Source organism: Dermacentor albipictus, chromosome 9 (assembly GCF_038994185.2).
Source record: "Dermacentor albipictus isolate Rhodes 1998 colony chromosome 9, USDA_Dalb.pri_finalv2, whole genome shotgun sequence".
Taxonomy (NCBI): Eukaryota; Metazoa; Arthropoda; class Arachnida; order Ixodida; family Ixodidae; genus Dermacentor; species Dermacentor albipictus.
Genome location: NC_091829.1, coordinates 54401099 through 54421393, shown reverse-complemented (window position 1 = coordinate 54421393; position 20295 = coordinate 54401099). Strand labels below are relative to the sequence as shown.

Genomic DNA, 20295 nt, shown 5'->3' with positions numbered 1-20295 from the left:
GCCCGGTCTTGGATCGTCTTTGCAATTTTAACGTCCTTCTTTGAACCGTTTGCGCCAACGCTTCACAATGGCCAATGAAATGCAATGTTCAATGTACACGGCAGCCATATGGCAACTAATTTCTTTTGGGGAAACATCTACATCCGTCAAAAACCTCACGACACCATGCAGTTCAACTTTTGGAGTGTCCATTATGTCACGCAACCATGTTCAACCCAGTGTATGAGCGCATTAAAGAACCTTGATCCTCACACCTGCGTGTCAGTTTTGTAAATGAGAGATGCCTCTGTGCCACGCACATGCCTCACAGATAATGAACCGGACCATTATTGTGCAGGGTGGGTTGGCTCACTTTCATTTGACTCGCCTTCGTACATTAGAAATGCAAACATACAATGGGATATACAGATGTGAAGATACAGCTTGATAAAGGGCAAAAAAGTGTCACTGGAAACAAAGTTCACTGCACATATACACAAAACCTCGCAACAAGGTATTTAAATATACGTATAGGTCTCCAATAAATCTATGTATCTAAGAAAAAGTCGCTATATATGATGTGTCTAACAGGGCAAATAAACATGTTGCGCAACCACAGATTTGCAGATCATAGCCCCCCCCACCCTCCACTTTCCCTGATGTATTGTGCGCGACGGAAGGCGGTGTGCTTCCTCCCCACTTTTCTCCCTTGCGCACACAAGACTGTGCCACCATCGTCGGCTCACCCATGCCCCCCCCCCCTAAGCTTTCACTCGCATATGCAGCATGCGGCGCGCGTTCACAATGTTATCGCTTTTGGAGTTTATACAGAACATGAGGGCGACGGCAGGAATGCACCTGGAGTATGCATATAACTGCTATCGCAATAATATAATAAGAGTATCCATCAACTGAAGCATCCCGTGGTCAATTACTTTCCGCAAAAGAAGTAACAAAATCGAACTTTCACCATGTGACAATTCGCTGGGCTGCAGCAATGTCTTTTTCTTAGGTGAGGCGGGGGGCACCGAAATGACATAATGGAAAGGAAAGCATGTTGGCTACAATCGAATGCCTACTTTGGTCACCTAGTGTGGCTACTGAAGGAATATTGAAGAAAATGTGAGACGCTTGGTCCACAGAGAATCATACGCATACTTCTCGGTATCCTACACTGGCGAGACAAAATTTTCCGGTGAGGTTGCGCTCAAGCAAACGCGTTGCAATCCGTCGAGTCCCCGCAGTAATAGCAGCGAGCGACCACGCATTATTTCTTTTTCTCGTCAGCTACCTAGAAAGCGTCCAAAACTCTGCCAGGCGAAAATACACTCGGCCAGATAAAAATGGAACCCGCATTGAAGTGCGCCGCGCTGTGGTAAATGCAGCATGAGAAAACCGCATGCGCTCTGGCTGGTTCGGTAGCCCGCGGGTAGCGAGGAAAAAAAAAAGAGCCTCAATCGTCTTTGTGAATAAAAGTCCAAGTAGAAAAATAAATAAGAACGTAGTTACCTTTGTTTGCTTCAGTGTCTTGACATGGATGCTTTGGTGCAGGTGAAAAAAAAAATGTTCATATTCTTTCCTCTGACATGACGGCACAAATAAGCCACCACAATGCTCCACCACCACAAAGCAATCACCGCACAACTTGTCTGATAGTGCGGTGATTTGGCGTGTCTCGTTGTATGGTGGTATGGTTCTATTGTACGACTTTCGAAAAGTCAATGCACCTTCGGCATCAAACGTTTATAACAACATTCAACCGACAAAGTTATGGAACTGAAAATCTAAAGCACAACTTTGGAAATGTCGATGCACTTTTCGCATCAAAAGTTTATTAGAAGTTTCAGAAATGAAATCCAAGCACTCCCTAGATTTCGTGGCCTCAGCGAAATGCCGCGACGAGCCCGCCCGCCACGCCTTTGGAACTTTGTGCTCGGATGGAGCTCCTTGGTGTTACGATACGCAACTCCCGGAGCATGGGTGTTGCTGCGAAATCCAGTCCGATTTTGCAATGTTCGTGCTAAAATGTTTTTCGAGCGTGAAAAGGACATGCTAGACAAAATCTAGCGTGATTTCCAGCGCCGGGGGTTGCTTTCCTGGGCGCGCATGACAGCACGCAAAAATGGGGGGGGGGGGGGTGGCTGAAGCCCCATAAGCCTGCATCCCCCCCTCTCCCCCCCCCCCCGGCTACACCCCTGTGCGATACATTAAATTGTAGCCTGATCACTGGTGTTTTGGATGGATGTATAGCAGTAATAATTGCTCAGATAATTTGTGAGAATGTTTGTGTGAAATTTCAAAGAAGCACCTTAACGAACACAAATAAAAATAATTTGCTATATTTAGTGTCAATACTGAGAGCAAAAAAAAAACAATGAAATCTACAAAATGTGTACCTGGCTCCTAGTTTCCAACTTTTGCAAGTTACATCACGCAAGAAATTTATCATGAAGATTTATTTGTTGGTGTCAATACTGCCTATAGTAATGCTCATACTTAATGGGAAAGCAGTAGCTTCGAAAATGTCAAAATGGGCAAGTTCCTATTGTAGAGGGAATATTTGTGCTTACTCCTTGCAGCGGGCGCCTGGCTTGTTTTTCACTGTATTTTTAGGTTCACGAAGCAGTGCATGGTTGTCAGATGAGGGAGTGTGAAGCCTCCTCATGCTCGATTATTGCGTTTGATCAACATTTCTCTATAAGCAAGGTAGCCTAGCATGCGTTCAAGTGGTGTTGGAGCCTCCACGTGCTTTGTTCAGTTCCTGTACAGTTGGTGTTCAAAATGTAAGAGAATGACAGCTATTCAAGCTTCAGTTGAAGGTTGGTCTGGAATTTATTGCTTACTTTGGTGTGAGTAAACACCCTACGTGACAAGAAGGGTTGTGCGTAATAATTTGTACATACGCTGTCGAAGCGCTGATGTATAAAAGCAACCCACTGGGAGGAAAATAAGGTGGCACTTGATATTTGTCAAACACATTTGTCAAAACAATACACATTCATGAGCATCTACCATTTGAGATATCGTTAAAACAGCGTATACATCAGATCGGAAAGTTGACAACCTGAAAGGAGCTTCTGTATCTTCACTACTGCTGTGATTTAAAAATTATGTTGCTGAATTGACCAAAGTGCAAATTTTGGAGTCTTTTTTTTTTTTCTCAAAAAGTACTACAAGCACCGGAGGCTAGTTTTGACAGTACCTTCAGTCGAAGTTTTATTTTTAGATTCCCCAATCTGCCAAGGATTCTCAACCCTGACAAATAGTTAAAGCTCACTCGTCATTTCAGGCGGTGCATAATGTTGCTAGTAGAAGAATTCCAATGTAAAATGTTAGCAACATGTAGAGAGAGATAGAACATTTATTTCAACCTTCGAGGTCATTGCTCCCGAGGTCGAGTGGGTGGTGTCCTCATTCCAGGACTCTGCTGGCCATACTCGACGAACTTGCTGAACGAGCTCTTCTTGGCCCGCCCGCCAGGGTATCGCCCGTCAGCTGTACGTCCCTCCGCTCAAACGATGTGCTAGGTGTCTTGAAGTGTTGAGGTTTGCCCGCGCACCCACCGCCATGAGATGTGGAAAAGTGTAGGGTGTGCGTCAACGCACCAGGGTGCAGGTGCTGCAATATGTTGGTGGACATAATTTGCTGTACATTCCCAAACCTACACAGATACAACAACACATAGAAAAACTGTTGATCAAATTGATCAATTTCTATAGGTGCAGTAATGAAAGCTCAGCAACTCATCAACTCAGCAACTTGTGCTTTGCAGGCTGTGTCAAACTATTCCAACTGTGACACGTGTTCAAGATCTAACGTCGAAGACCTTTAGTAAGTCAGTTTTAATAAAGATAGATAACCCAGCATAGCATGCGCAGTGACGGAATCTCAACATTGAATTATCATTGCCATTGTCATTACCATTGTCATGAACCGTCATTTGGCAAAGAAAAAAAAAGTTCAGGCATATAGCGTAAAGCCGGCTGCAGAAGTTTTTGGAGCGTGGAATTAGAAAATAAAAACCAAGATTATGTTGCATCTTAGCCAGTGAACCTGTTTTCCGGGGCTGAATTGGTATGGTCATGTGAAGTGTGCAATAGCTCACTGGCTATAAAGTTGTGCTGAAAACGTTTCACATGTTGGATCATGACCACGGCGGCTGCATTCTTTTGAGGGCAGAATGCAAAAAAACACTTGTGTACCGTATATTGAGTGCACATTAATGACTCATGGGTGGGCATAATTAATCCAAAGCGCCCCAAACTATGGAGTTCCTCATGAGATTGTGGTTTTGGCGGGTAAAACTGCAGAAATTTTTTCTAAAGCTTACAACAATGTCTTCAATATTGCGGAGTCATGCATTAGTGAAATTTGAATGTAAAAAGACGAACTAGGACTGGTTTGTTTTTGTGTGTGTGCCATTGTGGGCAATACTGGCCTGATTAAGGAGAACCTTGTTCATACAATTTGGAAGAAAACGAGAAAAAGAAAAACGTAATAACCGGGAAAACATACTGTCGAAAGTAAATAAATTCTGCAGACTCGGCAGCAGTTGACATCTACGTAATGCGAAGCATTGCGCAAATTATTGCACGAGATACCAACGCGGCATTGAATTTGTGGGGCTCAAGTGGCATGTGAGATGCTTTGTCATTTTCTTATTGCACATCGTTCCAAGACGGTAATGGGAAACCGAAATGAAATCGATGTGGTGGGCAACGCTGGAATATGATGCCGCCAGAGCAAAACGTGATGCTCGCATCACAGCACCCGCAGCAGGTAGTGGCGCCGCATTTGAGTCATCTCCCATCAAAAACGTACAGTATGTTTCTACATACTGTACGTAGAACAAGCAGTACAGTACAGTACAAACGTACAGTACAGTACAGTAGTTCCACAGCGTATGTGGCTCTGCCACATACGCTGTGGAACTGACGGTGGAAAATGCTTACTGCAGCAGGGTTGGCGGCGACGTCTGCGACCTGCGAGGAGAAATTCGCTGGTGCCAGAGGAGGAATCTAATTGTGTGCCGTCATTTTCACGTGACACAGGTGGGCGAGTACTGTGGGGAAGCTGCTGTGGTAGGCTCACTGCTCTCAATCGCACTTGCCTGATCGCTTTTCTTGTGCACAGGGTATCTAGCAACTGGAAAACATATCATATCGCTGTTTACTGATGTGCTGAACATTGGTGCCGAAAGATAGTGTTTCCTGGGAACATAGTAACCAGTAAAAAAAGCAGTTAACCGGATTGTCATTTTTTAGGATTGCACTTTGCCGATGTACTGAACGTTGGTGCTGAAAGATAGTGTTTTTTGGGAACATAGTGGCTGGTAAGAAAGAAGCGTAACTTTATTGTGTCATTATTTCCATTCTCGATTGCGAACATTAGTGTCCGGAAATCGTATGATGCGGTACTGTATGAATGAGGTGTTCTGCTCTGTTTCACACTTAGTTTTGAGGATAAATTTTATTAGTGACTGATTACCCCACAGTAATACATTGAAGTTATGGCTGATTAACCTAAGAAGTGCTGCACTTCTTGACTTCCCCATTTGCCTTTTATTGTGCCATGAATGTAGATGTTTATGTTGAAGCTACACTCTATGCAGCTGCATCCTGATATAAAACACTGCCTTCTGTTTGCAGGGGGTTCTGGTTGTAAGGCATATCGTTTTCTTAAAGGGACACTTAAGGAAAATGCTAAGTTGAGCTAGATAATAGGTTAGGCCCTTGTAGTAATCAATAATTCGTAGTGAGAACATAGCTATTGTAAGCAAGAAAATGATGAAAAAAGGAATATTGGAGTGGTACCACCTATTTTTGGATTGTGGTACCTCTCGTGTGACATCAGACCTGACCCATTCACAGAGTGGCAGAGAGGGAGGCTGTGTGGGATTTGCGTCAACTCGTGTGTTCTGCTGTGGGCGATTCGAATCGAGCAGCGGCAGGATCTTTGGAGCCAATTTCCTACGCAACGAAACCGTACATTGGCATCCAGAAAACGATAATATGCTTCTGTGTGAATAGTCTGTCAATCTTAGTTTATCGATAAATATTTCTCTTGAGTGTCCCTTTAAAGGAGTTTTTCCGCTTCTTAATTGCTGGAAGCTATTAAGTGGTTCCGCGGTCCTCTGTGCAGAAGCCATGGAGGGGGATGGTAGGCTACAGTGGCCATCTAGATTGTTCTGCAACTGACGCTTGGCCATTGGTACTGTTTAGTCTCCTGCCCCTGTCATTTGGTGGCCACAGTGTACTGCTGCCAAGCATGAGGTTGTGGGTTCAGTTGCCTGCTGTGGCAGCCACATTTTGATAGGCGCAGTAATGTGGGTGGTCGAATTAAACCGCAGCCCTCTGCTGCGATAGTGTTGTGGTCTCAGCTTGAACTACCAATGGTCGGTTTACCAGTAGTTTTGCATCACTAGCTCATGTGTTTGCTTTGGGGCATCAAATGCAGTGGTGCAATACTACAGATGCTATTAGTAGCCAAGTCATTATCAAGCTATTTATAGTACAAGAACTATCGATAGTACCATCAATAGTATACTGTTGATAGCAATAGTGTGAAATCGCGTGATGTACCGCACGAAAACACTGCAACAAAGTGTTTGTAAGGTTTCCTGTTCCCAAGTGCAGAAACTGTGCTTGTTGCAATGGTCAGTTATCACAAAATATGTCAATATCACTAACCAAGAATTTCAAAACCATAGATAGCACTATCAACATTGAACTATCGTAAAGCTACCAAGTATATTATTTATAGTTTTTGTCACATTATGGGTAGTTTCATTGCAAAACATTTTAGTGCTATCAATGTTCTTTTTTTGCACAATAGGTAGTTTAAAAACACTATCGATAGTCAGTTTACCAATGCAGCACTAGTGCCATTGCATAATTTTATTTTATTTTTGGAAGTTTGGTGGAACATACTGTGGAACTTACCTGCTTAAAACATGGACACGTTGCAGAGTGTTGATGTGACAAAGATACGGTAGTGCCGCAGTAACATTCCACACTGGAGAAAAATGTGCGCGAATCAAAATCTGCTGGCATGAATTTTCTTGAAAGGCAAGATTGATAGAAGTTGGCAATTAAAAAAAGAAATACTGGCAGAGATCACTGTTCAAAGTGATAAAGGGCAATAAAGAAAGCGTGGTCATCTTGTCTTTTTTAGCTGCACTACAAGTGCTTGATTACAAACTTGCAGATTGTCTATGTGGAGACTATTGCCTCGAAAGCACGTCCCTTCTTTTCACGTCGTTTGTGTGCGACCTCTTTGCCATCTGAACACGTGCTTCGGCGGAAAGTCTTCCCTTCCCGCAAAATATCGCTTGCTTTACATCAGTATCTATTACAAGGCCTTTCAGCTCTCACTATGTTCGTATTCCCATGGTTAAGGCATGCCAAAAATATGGTGCAAGAAATGGGACTTCCATTATGAAGCCGTATCAAATACTCAGATTGAGACCTTATTAGAGATGCTTACAAAAGGGTCTGAACTTGAGCTTTAGGTATGGCTTTGTGATGTCCCATTTCTCGCAGTGTTTTTTTTTTCACGACTAGTTACCGAGGCTATCTGAGATTAGTTGCCCCAAGACTAGTTACCTCACGCAACCTTTACAGTCGGCTTTGAATACCTGTGTGGAGGTTGTCTAAATAGTTCAATACTCATAGCAGGCATGCTGCGCAAATGGTAGTGATAAAGAATTATTGTGCACAAGTGACTCTTTCAAACTATTATTGCTTTACTTCAAAGCTGGGCTCCATGTTTGATTTTGTAAGCAATATTATTGCAGCAGGCCTGCCCAACTTGCAATTCAAAAAACACAATATTGGAAGCCACAGAATACTGAAATTCAGTGATAAATGCTAAATATTATTTGATTATGGTTTATGTTGAGTGTTTATTAAAGATTCGCAGACTTTGTTCTGTAGGAGTGCTGTGAATGGCCACTGTGCTTGGTATAATAGTTGTGTCAACAATGATCTGTGCCATGGACAAGCAGAAGTGCTTATGAAGCTCATTAATGAAATAGTCGCGTAACGCCTGCTGCAGATTTGTTTGCCCTTATACCTCTAGTCTATCAGTTCATGTTGCTGCTGCGTGGGTATGTACATACAGTCATCTAGTTAAAAAAAAATTGCACCATAAAAGTGTCACTCAGGGACTGTATATCGCTTTTTTTAAATTGTTTTTTTGCCCTAAACTATACGCAAATGAGAAATAGTAAAATATCTGCGTCAGAACAACAGTTGTAAACGTGTACTATAAGCTAGCATTTTGCAATAATATCTCAAAAGTTGTCTGGTATGTTGCGTAATTGATTCCACAGAGGCACCAGTGAATTGAAGGTAATAGGACCCCATCATGCCTTTGCAATTTCAGACATTTTAAGACTATTTTAAGTGATTCAGACTATTTTCAGATGTTTCTTGTCCAAAAGGTCAGGGTCTGTTTTCTCAAAAAAAAAAAAAAGCTTTTCTAAGAACAATGGTCAGCCACACTTAATGACAAATTTAATAGTGAAGCTTGCTGGCCAGTGGTGAAAACACCTGGGAACAAAAAGCTTCGTGAACTCGACCTGGTTTACCTGCATGTGGGGCCATGGTGACACTCTTGAATATTACTATTGGAGTGTTGCTAATTTGTCATTATTTTGTGTCTCATCTATATCCGCAGCATACCTCACTACAGCCATTGCCACTCGCCGCAGTAGTTTGGCAGCTACGATGTTGCGCTGCTAAACATGAGGTTGCGGGATTGAATCCTGGCCGTGGTGACATTTCGATGGGGGCGAAATGCAAAAATGCCCGTGTCCTGTGCATTTGGGGGCACATTACCCCTGGTGGTCAAAATCCCAAGTCCTCCACCACTGCATGCCGCATAATCAAATCGTGGTTTTGGCGCGTAAAACCACAGAATTAAAATACAGCCATTGTCATAACTTTAATGCTTATGGTATATATTTTACACACTTGTATAGCAACTGATTTTAAGCATCCTATGTAGTTCATCATTTCAGAAACTGCTTATTACCTTTTCTTGATGCTCATACCTTGCCCCTGCAGCACAAAAAATTCTACATAGTAGTATTTGCAGGGGCTTTTACATCTGGGTTTCTTAGCTAGTGATGATGGAAGGCTCCATAATTGCCTACTAGACGGAACACCTGAGAGTACTGTTTTCGTTGACCATTACTTAACCTTTCATGCAGTAATAGACTATTTCATCCAAAAGAAAAGCCTCTGAACACAATTACCAGGATGAGAAATAAGCCTGTGATAACACAAGCTTGTGCAGCTCTGTTTTGCATTTCTGACTAATGCAAATGAATATAGATTGGCTACCTTATTCAGTCTCTAATGGTAACGGAGGAGGACCTGAAGGTTGAAGGCCCTTGAGGGGACATCCTTCTACGAGTATCGAAAACATGAGAATCGAAACGTTAATGATAATAAAGCGATGGCAACACAAAGTTGACAACTTCTCAGGTTATTAAAATTAAATATATGCAGTATATGTAGAACAAAAAGTATATAAAACGCATGAGGACAGCACTGCATTAAAGTTGAGTACCTCTCTCCTCTTATTGTCAGTCCTGGCATAAGTAGAAAAAAACTATGGCTATACTTAAGAACTTAAGAAGTGTGAGCCAAGGAAATGGTACCGAAGCTGTGCAGGCAGCTTTTTATATTATGAATTATCGTGTAATGTGCACAAGCTTGCATGTATTGATATGGATTTTTCTTTCTTTTTTCCGTGCATCTTGCTCTGTGGCATAGATGAATAAATGCTTAGAAGCCCTCCGCATGCAGAAATTGCAGTAGTGGCTCAGCGAGCTTATCATCTATTAACCAGTGCCTATAATTGTTTGTTTTATCCATTTGTAGCTCAACAGCGCTTGGAATCCTCTCTCGAGTGGCCATCGTGTTTAGCTATCATTGCTGTATGCTTTGTGTACCCTGCTGGCATCAGCACTTCACAGAGTCGACTAAAGTGCCAATGATAGTTGTCATGCTATGAGGAGCCCATACACGTTCCAGATGTCCAGACGTTCATGATCATCTTGATGTGACCGTTATCATATAAGAAGCCCTCACACGTCTCCAGTGTTCATAATTATCACAAGACATGATCATCTCGTATCGTGATCATATATCATACGAGATGATCAGAAACCAATGACGACTGTCATGCTATGAGGAGCCCATGCACATTTCCCCAACATTCATGATCATCATGGTACGAGATTATGATCATACAATATATGATCATACCCTGGCACATCTCCTTAGTGTTCATGATCATCTCATATCACCATGATCATAGTCATATATGAAAGAGAGAGGCACCAGGCAAGTGTTTGGAACCATGATCCAGGTAGCCAGGCTGTTTCATATACAGCGACTCCTGCTTCTATGTTGCATTCAGCTGTTTCACTTCAAAGGAAAGCCCCTGAAGGCACTGCAATTAGTACCATGATTAGAAATAAGCTTGTGCTAATACGAGTTTGTGATGCTGTTTTTCGAGCTCCTGAGTGATGCAAGGAAGTAAATTCGCTTCTTTCATTTTCATGCGTGACATAAGCAGGGGAAAAAAAGCAGCCAGTGTTTTAAAAATTATGAAATTAAACAGTCAAGCTCTCTTCCTGTATGTAGAGGGCAGGCGATCTTGCACAACTCCTTTATTGTTTATGAACAGATTCTCTGTTACACATAGTAAAAGGCAGTTGCTCGCACAATTGAGTAACGTGCAAAGTGGGACAAAATTCTTTAATCTTTCGTCTCATTTTTACGTTGTTTGCAGCACGAGTAACATAGTAACACTTACCTCTGAACTGTCTCGGTCGACAGTACCAGCCGTGCAAGTTGTGCACCAGGTGTTTTGCAAGTGACTGAGTGCTTATTAAGCACAGTGTAGCAGAGATTATAGTGAGATCATTCTTTTGGAAATGCATCATTCGCGGCATTGTGCACCAGGATGTGTGCGATAATGACGAGCAGTGGGTAAACTGAGTAAGATTTGCTATCTAATTTTTTGGGAACATAGCAATTGCAGAATTGAAATTATCCAATATATGGTTTGGTGGGAATCCAATTTATTACACATAAATATCAATGCCTGATAAAGGATATCAGGCCGTTACAAGGCTTGATGTCTTGTACAAAAGAGAATGACCATCGCACGTAATCGCATAATGCGATGCTGCCTTTCAAATATCTCGGCAATGTATAATGAGTGTAGCACATTGGCAATGACATTCTGGCCTTCAGTACGTTCCTATACAAAAACTAAACTACAAATAATAATCTTGCCAGTTCACAGGGACTCGCCATGCATAGTACTGTAAAATTTTAAAGAAAAGTGATGTGGACGTCGCTGTGCAATGGAGTGGAATCTCCACCTTTCTGGCTTAGACAATGAATCGACTGCACCTTCTGAACATGACCAAATGTGGCTGAATTGATGGCTTAACTTGCTTGCAACTGAATCTAACATTTAATTTCACGTGTACATATCCACACAACTTCAATGAGTAAGGACGACTGTGACACCAGCCTTTGTTAATGGTTGATGGCGGAAAGCTTTTGAAAGCAAGCTTTCTTTGACTCTTCTTTCGACTTTTCCACTGCTGCTGCTGCTGTGGGTGTCTTGCATGCCGCATGAGGGAGGGTTCAGAGTGCGCATATACATGGGAGGAGCGTGGCAGAGAGGAAAGGCGCCACAAGAAGCTTGTTTTGACCTTTCCATGGTGTCCCATGTGCACAATGCCCACTGCAGCTGCCTGGCCGTCACCATATTAACCTCTTGACAGCTGTAATTATCTGTGACCCCTGCAAACGCATTGCAGGAATGCATTGCGGAGGTAGATAGAACAGTAGATAGGAGGGTGGAAAGGAGGCAGGGAATGGGTAAAGCCGATGCAGTTGTGAAATGAGTGAATTGCCACCCTTGCTCTCAGTTCCCATATATGGCAGAGAGCAGGAGAGAGAAAAGGTGAGAAAACGCTACTACAAGACTTGGCAGTGGTTGCGGACGAGCTGAATACGTATAGGTTCAAGGTACGGCATGGTATGTTTCTGCTATATGTGAAATAAAATGCATGCAAATTTGTTGCGCTGACAACTGATGCACGGCGTGCAGATGCAAAGCTGCATTAAAGTACCGTAGCGTCTAGGCGCCTCTACAGAAGCGGTCATACGCCAAATCAACACTTGTACACATGCTGTGGTGGCTTTGTAACTGTGGCGTAGCCCGAGGGCACGAGTTCGATCTCTACAATGGCAGCTACATTTTGATGGGGGCGAAATACAAATGTACTTAGATTTAGGAGCTCGTTGAAGGACTCCAGGGGTCAAAATTAATCTAGTCCACCACTACAGCGTACCTCATAATCAGATTGTGGCTCTGGTACTTACAGTCCCATCATTCAAAGAAAGTTTAACACTTCTGCCATGATGCGATGTGCCATGCGAGGCAATGATAATGCTTAACCCTCTCTGAGATTATGAACAATGGCGCACAACAATGCCTCAAGCAAATGTCTCCCTGTGTGTTCTGTGTACTATGCAGACAAAGGGCAGTGGTGCATACAAATCAATGCTTAACATCAACTCGGCACTCTCATATTGGACTAAACGTTAAATAAATTAAACACTTGCCATCAGCATCACTGCTAATTATCATCGATCAAAGCAAACAGCACAGAAAGCTTCGCTTACATAGATTCTGTTGGTGCATGGGATCCACATAATTTTTATACAAATGTTACTAGAGGGAAATATGACGCAAATGCATATGGAAGCTGGAAGTATTGTGGATCAGCCAGCAGATGAATGATGGCTGGGACTTGGATATCTCTAACTTTATCGTGACTCCAAACTTTGTGACATTGCAAATAGATCATGGTCGACAAAGTATTGTGTTACAAATGTAACAATTCACAATAACTATGCATGTGCTGAGAGCCTGATTGCCTTCGTGTGTTCAGAAAGATATGATCGCTTGGAAAGTTAGGCCAGTAGAGGCACATAATAATAAGCTGCAGGAACGAAGATTAGACAAATACATGTAACTAGCAATCATTCTCATTGTAGCTGAATGATTGGGGCAGCCGAGTTCCGCCTAGTAATTTTCATAGCGAACTGTTAGGTAAATAGCAAAATAATTGCATCATTGCACCTATAGTGTTGCAAGGAAAGCGGCCAAAGGTGTGTGAAAGAAGCGGACATGCGCAACAGCAACCATGAAAAGGGTAGCATTCACAAGCGTACTTAATTCCTTTATCTGTACTATATGCAACACCTTGTGTCATTGACATGGGACAGCTGCAACAGTTAGGATCGGTGCTTGATTCACCAAAAGGTGCACCATCATTACCAACACCTCAAAAGTTGCTGACGATGCGACAGACAGGAACACACAATGGAAGCCAGCATTCCAGAAGGGTGAACTGTGACTAGAACCAGAGTCATCGCTGCGCAGCAGCCTTGATTTGGGAGCCTGCCACGTCAAGCAGTCTGCTCGCATCCGCCGAGTCTTCGCCGACCTGGTCAAAGTCGAGCAGCGCCTTGCTAGCGTGCTTCTCGAGGTAGTGCTCCTCTTCGGGAAGCAGGCTGGCCTTGAGCTTCTTGAGAGCGGCGAGGATCTCGAGCTTCTGCGGTGCCAGCTCGTCCTCGGTGAGCCGGCCAATCTTGGCATCCCTCTGCAGCTGCGACAGGCGCTCGCGTAGCTGGTCTGGCTGCTTCTTGGCGAACATCCTGATCACCTCGGGCGTCCGGAATGCGTCGCTAATGGCCGCCTAAAGGGGAATGTGAAACATTCACATGTGAATGTGAAACATTGGATAGCAGTAAACGTGCCATTGAATGAAAGAAGCTGAAGTGGAGAACAGCGCATCAGCATCTGAGCGATGAGTGTTACGTAACCAGTGTACGGTGGTCATAAATTGAAATGCGAGCAGGAACGAATGTCTGTTATGCATAATCACAGAAGAGTGTGACATGCAATTGTCCTGTAGCCACTTTCTAAACCTAGAGTAGTTTTGGACAAACCAGGGTACGTTTTGGAGTGTGAATTCAGCTGCTGTCACAAATGTAAGTGAACATGAAAGTCTGGAGCAATTTCGAAATTGTTCGCATTTGAACCTAAGAGCACTGCAAAGTGCTTAGCGATTGAAACACAATACTTGGAGCTTTTTCCACCACCGAGCCGGTGCTGTCACATGAAAGTGAGAGCCTTTATGATGTATTGCGACAGCATTGGGCCGTTCGGTGATCAAGCGCACACTGGCGGCGTAAAAAGTGTCTGCCACTACGTGATCCGAGTATCGCATTTCAATTGCTGAGCACTGTACATACTAGCACTGACTGACAAACTTGCATGTCGAACAATAGTTTAACAGACTTTCCTGTCAGTGAAAGGAGATAGGTATATTAAGTCACAGCTTACACGGATTTGTAACAATATTAGAACGGTTTTGCAAAAGGCGTGTGCACAAATTTTTGTTATAATTCATAGGGGCATATAATATACCAGTTTTCTCTGCTTTAGATGCATTATTAAATGCAGTTTGCAGAATTTTTATATCATTCTTTATTGCAGAGTTAGAGTTGCTAACATGATAATTTGCATACTGCAGTTTTTAACACACCTTATAAAAAAGCTACTGCCTAAATAAAAAATTCCGCTTCCTACAGATGCTAGACCATAACTTCTTTTTTAAATGTAACAAACCTTATCAAATTCATTTCAGTGTTTGCGGAGAAAAATGATTTCTCCTTTCCAATGTATTAAGCTAGGAGCCCCCAACCTAGAGTTTCTTCTTATTGCATTTCTTTTTACCCCACTTCTTTCTGTAATGCCTCCAGGCTTTGAAAGTGTGTGAAAAAAATAAAAACGTATTTTAAGCAATAAATACGGTTCCTTTGTAGAGCGCTCAGCATGAGAACAGTGCTTGTAAATGTCAGAGTTGTTTTATGCGCCATAACGAGAAGTGCAGCAGTTCATGTCATGCTCATTTTTAGCACTAGACTCTCAATGTTAAACAATGTTCAAAAGGTCAAAGAATGTTAGAAATGGAGTACATGAATGTATGTAACTGCTAGTGCAAATTACTCTGAGTAATTGCTACCAAACAACACCTGATATCACGGCTCAGCCAAATATAATATAGCTTGAAGCAATTAGCCCAGCCTTTACATTAGCAGAGCGAAGTCATTAAGCTGTGAGCAGACTCTAGCCAGCTCGGCTCTCTTTCGCAGGTCGAGGGCAGGTGCACTGTACATTTGTGGGTAGAGCTTGTTTTTCATTCCTTGGCTGTTGCCAACTATAGCAACTCTAGCGCATATTTGATATTTGATAGCATGCTATTTGACCTGTGGCTGTGACTAACAGATAAGGTGTCCGAACCATTTTTTTTTTGTCACGCCCTATGTGCTGGTGACCTTTGATAGGAAGTCTGGACAACTTGTCATTTGTGCTTACATTAATTGCGGCGGAAATACTCCCACAATTTGCATCGTGTTAATTGCTAAATGAGCATTTGCTGTTTCTTCCTTAACAGCTGCAATGTGGTGCAACCATTACGCGGTTGTATGCAGTCTGCTAAATTCATTGCGACTCTTTTTTTGTGATACTGTCGGTGAGCATCAAACACTCCATTACTAAGCGTACTCTGAAAAGCCACACTTGCGCGAATGGGCTGAACGCTGTGCTTCACAACGCAGCTGTGACATTGACTGTAGGCTACAAACTGTCTCTCACCAAGCAAGCTAGGCAGAGCCGAGAGCGCATCAAAGCTGTGTTTTCCATTCCATTCGTGACACGAACGTTTTAGCAACAAAATACCCATTTACTAATTAAGCTTGTTGCGAAGAGCGGAGCAGGGCTTACAGCCGCACTTGTCTGAATTAGCTTGTGAACTGGGTGCTGCATGCTTAGCAATATAGCTTGACCGTGGGCTCGTGGAGCACCACATTACTCGGATCCGCAGCACGAACAATGTATCGCTCCTCGCGTTGCAGAAAAGTTACTTCGCGTCCGAATGTCGTGAACTCCGGAGTTCCGAGTGGCCGATCGGCGACCAAACTGAGAAACTCGGAATGAGCGCCTGTATCGTCTGTTCACACGTGTGTCTCTTTTTCGCCGCTTTCAGTACGGATCTTAACAAATTAGCCTGAGCGCGCGACTTCCTATCACTGTACTACCCTTGCGCTACCTTCAAAAAAATGTGAACGCAGTGAGAAGTCGTGCAGTAAAGTGAACTGACAATAAAACTGGTGTGATCGGCGCTGTCAACCGACGACCCTGCGGGTAGTTCTGAACTTAGTGTCACACATTACTCCCCCCCTCTTCTTTGGCTTCTGGATTGGATTGGCGCGGCTCGCTACGTGCTTGCGCGCGCTTTTCCGAGCGCAGATTGGTGTGCGCCTAGTTTCTGCACTAGGCTGTTATGCGATCGCTTTTTCGAGCGCAGATTGCGGAAGTGCAGCGCCGCGGGCCTACCGTGTATGGAAGCGCACAGCAATGCCGGGAAACATTCATACAAAAGCAAAGGGTCAGAAAAGTGCGCTTTATTTTCCATTACTATGTCACACTGGGTAGCGCCGTGCGATCGCTTCTAATAAACGCAGAAACGAGTCCTTGCAGCGCATGTGCCCATTAATCGATGCCCACCATAGCCATATCAGGTGCGACTCGAGAGGAGAGTCACCCTGTAGCCGGCGGAGTCGAGGTAGCGCTTCACCTTCTGCCAGTAGCTTTCGATTTTCTGGGTGTGAGCGCCCGTGATTGGGTCTACAAAGTTCATGCTGTGGTTAACAGCCTCCCATTGCAAATTCAGTCTTGCTCCGTTAGCCCCCACCAAGTTCGGGATGAAGTTGTATGGGGCCCATTCATCACTGTGGATGGTGGTTCCCGGTTCAACGTTGACTGCAATAATGGGGCCTAGCGTCGCCGCGTCTCGTCGGTCGACCTTGAATAGTCGGAGCTCCCCGGTGGTCACGCAGATCATGCCGAATACCCATGGTCCACGATCTGCAATGCCGCCGTAATTTTGGCGGCTCGGCGGAACGTTGTCGCCCGTCATCAGGCGGCCTCGATTGTATTTTCGCTTGCCGCGAAGGAGGCATTCATCAATTTGCACAATCCTCCCGGGGCCACCGAGTGGGGGTCGCGCCAGCAGCTCGTCCCGCACGACCTCACGAGCGTAGTTCCTCCAGTCGGCGATGACATGGTCCGACAGATGAAGCAAGTCGCCGGTCATCTCCTTCATGAGCCACGTGCCTATGTTTTTGCTCACGCAGTACGTGAGTCAAATCACTTGCCGCCTGCAGTAAGCGACGCTCACTTCGCCTTTTGAAAGCCCAGTGCAAAAAGCAGGCGATCGTGCAAAAGCCTAGTGCAGAAACCAGGCTCACATCAATCTGCGGTCGAAAAAGCGATCGCATAACAGCCTAGTGCAGAAACCAGGCGCACACCAATCTGCGCTCGGAAAAGCGCGCGCAAGCACGTAGCGAGCCGCGCCAATCCAATCCAGAAGCCAAAAAAGAGGGGGGAAGTAATGTGTGACACTAAGTTCAGAACTACCGACCCTGCGTGTACGCGTCTCGTTCGGCTCACCTGTATGGCGAGCTGCATGCCGCTCAGCTGGTCCACGAGAGTCATGTCTCCGGAGACGATCTTGGCCAGAGACAGCTGGAACTCTCGCAGCTGTTCTAGCGTCTCGCGCTTGGTCTCCTCGTACTCGTCCTCGTCGAGCTCGGCGCGGCACTCTTCGAGGTCGCCCAGCTGTGCCATAAGCCGATCGAGCTGCTCTTCGAGCCGTTCCTTCAGCTTGCTCGTTTCGGTTTGACCGCGCGACGCCATCGCGTGCGTTGTTCGTTATCGTCCACGAAAGAGAACCGGCAGAGTAGCAGTAAGCAGAGAAACGATGAGCGGCGTCGCGTGAAGTAATCGAGTCGACTCAGGGGCGTTAACCCTAGAAAAGCCGCCTGTGTGTGTCGACGGAGAGAAAAACCGGAAGAGAAAAGAGTGAGGGTGTGGTAGCCGTCTAGTAACGCGCTTAATTTACCAACGCCAATAACGGGACCGAGGTCGATGCTATGAGTAGCTGCGAGCTGTCTGCGATGAAAATAAGCTTCGGCTGGATTGGACTACGCCTCAAATTGGATTGTGCTTCCTGAATTTTGGCGTTAACTAAAAGAGAAGTAGTAGTTCAGTGTTCACTAAACGTTAGTTATATTATAAAGCTGTTACTTCGTAGCAAAAATTTGGCAGAAGGATTAACAGATGTAGACGAGTTTATGCGACTTGCATCGTCATATGGTTGCCTGTTTTTTTTTTTTCGGCGGTAAGTTTGAAATGTGTGTGCGGCAGCAGTCATGGCACTGTTAACATACTCACAATTCTAGGCATAGTGTATCTGGAACTCTAAACTCCGGCGTCTTTCATAGCTCCTTTGTAATTTGTCGACGTTAACAATGCTCAAAAGTCTAGAGAGAAGGGATTCGCTCACTGTACAGTCACGGCGAAGTGCCATCGCGAGATCTGGCCACTGGTTCCAACTATAACTTAGCTTTAGCGATGGGGAAGAAAACTTACGCTTCAACTTGAGATACAAACTCTTGTTATGTTTTCCCGATATCGAACGATAGCTAAATCGGATACGATAACACTGCGCCGTCAAGTTGATCTGCGCATTTAGCACTGTTTATGTTCACCCTGTGCGCAAGTTGTGAAGTCTATAACCTTGTGGGTAAGCTAAAGAAAAGTAGGGGAAGGGTAAAGTGCGCCTGGGTTGTTTTGACGGCTGCTCACAACATACCCGTCAGAAATGGCGTATTTTGTGGCCCTCCAGTTGTGCTTGCGACACACCGTTTGGCTCTTTCTTGCCGTTGTGCTGTTTTATCTAAGCCTGACGCGGACTCAAGATCAACGAAATAGAAAGTGCGTGAAGGAAGATCGTCCACGACAAACACATGAAAGTGGGCGCCCAAGCGATAATCACTAGACGGCAAATTCCGTTCTCATCAAGGAAGAGGAGGCGTCGATAAAGCGGTAGGTGAAGTTTAAAACCATTTTCTGCGTAAATAAAGTTCGAAACGACCTCAAGGAGGATGCATTTCTGAGCTTGGCATGCCAGAACCCGTCCACCTTAACTGTTGACCTCGGCTGCAGCTGCTGTAACCGGCTCGTGCCCAAAGCATTAATCATTGAAGACTGCGGGGGAAAAAAAGGGGCGCTCGGGCTTGAGTAAATGTTGACCGCAGAACTGTTTAATATCGGGAAGGAAAATGCAATTGTCAGGTTCTTCTATTCGTTCTCGATCACATCTTACTAGCGAGAGTTGCTGGCGCGTATAATGTGGCCACCGGAAACGCCAAGCCCGTCCAGGATAGCGCTACAGAGACAAGCGGATTTCGTTTCTTGATCGGTCGTCTGGAAGCGCCGAAAGAATGGCGCTGTCATACGCTTGTTCTTGTATTTCGAGGCCTTTATTTAAAGGCAAGTACAAGAAGCTACATGAATGGCGCTTAGTTGCAAACACTTCAGTCTGCCATTTTTAAATGTGATCTACAACTTTCGTATTGGCACTTTCTTGGAGAAGAGAATATGTAGAAAGTTAGGTAATGTATTATACCAATTAATTTAGTTTGCAAAACGAAAAGAAAAATACCGCTGGTTTGGTTTCAGCCCCCTATCACTATCCGCCGTTTTTAAAACATTGGCTTCGAACAAGCCCACCCCGCACTTGGCGAGCGTTTTGGGCAGGCCGTCGAAAAGGTGCTGTAATTATTCATCTGTTTTGTTCTCCAGGAATTGAGGCTTCGTACCATAACTATAGAGTCGGCAGCTGCCAAAAAAGAAAGCAATAAAAGGGGACACAGAATTTTCGTGTCAGTATACTTCTTTAATGAACTTTGGCCGTGTATCCTGTTTTTGAGGTGTTTTATTGCAGTGTATGCAGTGCACAATTGCAGTGTTTACTTTTTTTAACGCGAGAGCGTTAAGGAGCTCGTGTCGCAGAAAAGTCGGCGTCGGCGGCGTAGGCTGTGAGCGAAAAATTCAGGAAGGCAATCTTATTTTGCTTTTGCATTTTGAATGTTATATCCTCATTTGAATTTTGCTTCTCTCTCTCCCCCTGTACGTAACTACACCTTCTGGCAGAGAGGGCCTTTAGGTAAGAGTAATATTAGGCATAAATCTGGCCTACAACACTTCAGTGGACCTAATGAACTGAAAGCCGTTAGAAATGGAACATATTCATGTCAATAACCAGGCGTTTGAGTTGCCTGCAGAATTTAGCCAATCTTG

At 44.3% G+C, this 20295-nt stretch overlaps 1 protein-coding gene across 1 annotated transcript; it reads right to left on the bottom strand.

Annotated features, from left to right (window-relative positions):
* Nucleotides 1–11055: 11055 nt before the first annotated feature.
* LOC139049900 (protein LZIC-like) lies at nucleotides 11056–18213 on the bottom strand. The gene is made up of 2 exons (XM_070525775.1): nucleotides 17602–18213; nucleotides 11056–13780 (listed from the first exon to the last, which is right to left on the bottom strand). The coding sequence occupies exons 1-2, from the start codon at nucleotides 17845–17847 to the stop codon at nucleotides 13451–13453; spliced, it is 576 nt and encodes a 191-aa protein (XP_070381876.1). The 5' UTR covers nucleotides 17848–18213; the 3' UTR covers nucleotides 11056–13450.
* Nucleotides 18214–20295: the final 2082 nt, after the last annotated feature.

Excerpts from the sequence above, each read along its gene's own strand:
- LOC139049900 (XM_070525775.1), bottom strand. The coding sequence starts at position 17,847 with ATGGCGTCGCGCGGTCAAACCGAAACGAGCAAGCTGAAGGAACGGCTC. Across the intron at positions 13,781-17,601 it reads GCATGCAGCTCGCCATACAG|GCGGCCATTAGCGACGCATT; the intron begins GTGAGCCGAACG and ends ATTCCCCTTTAG.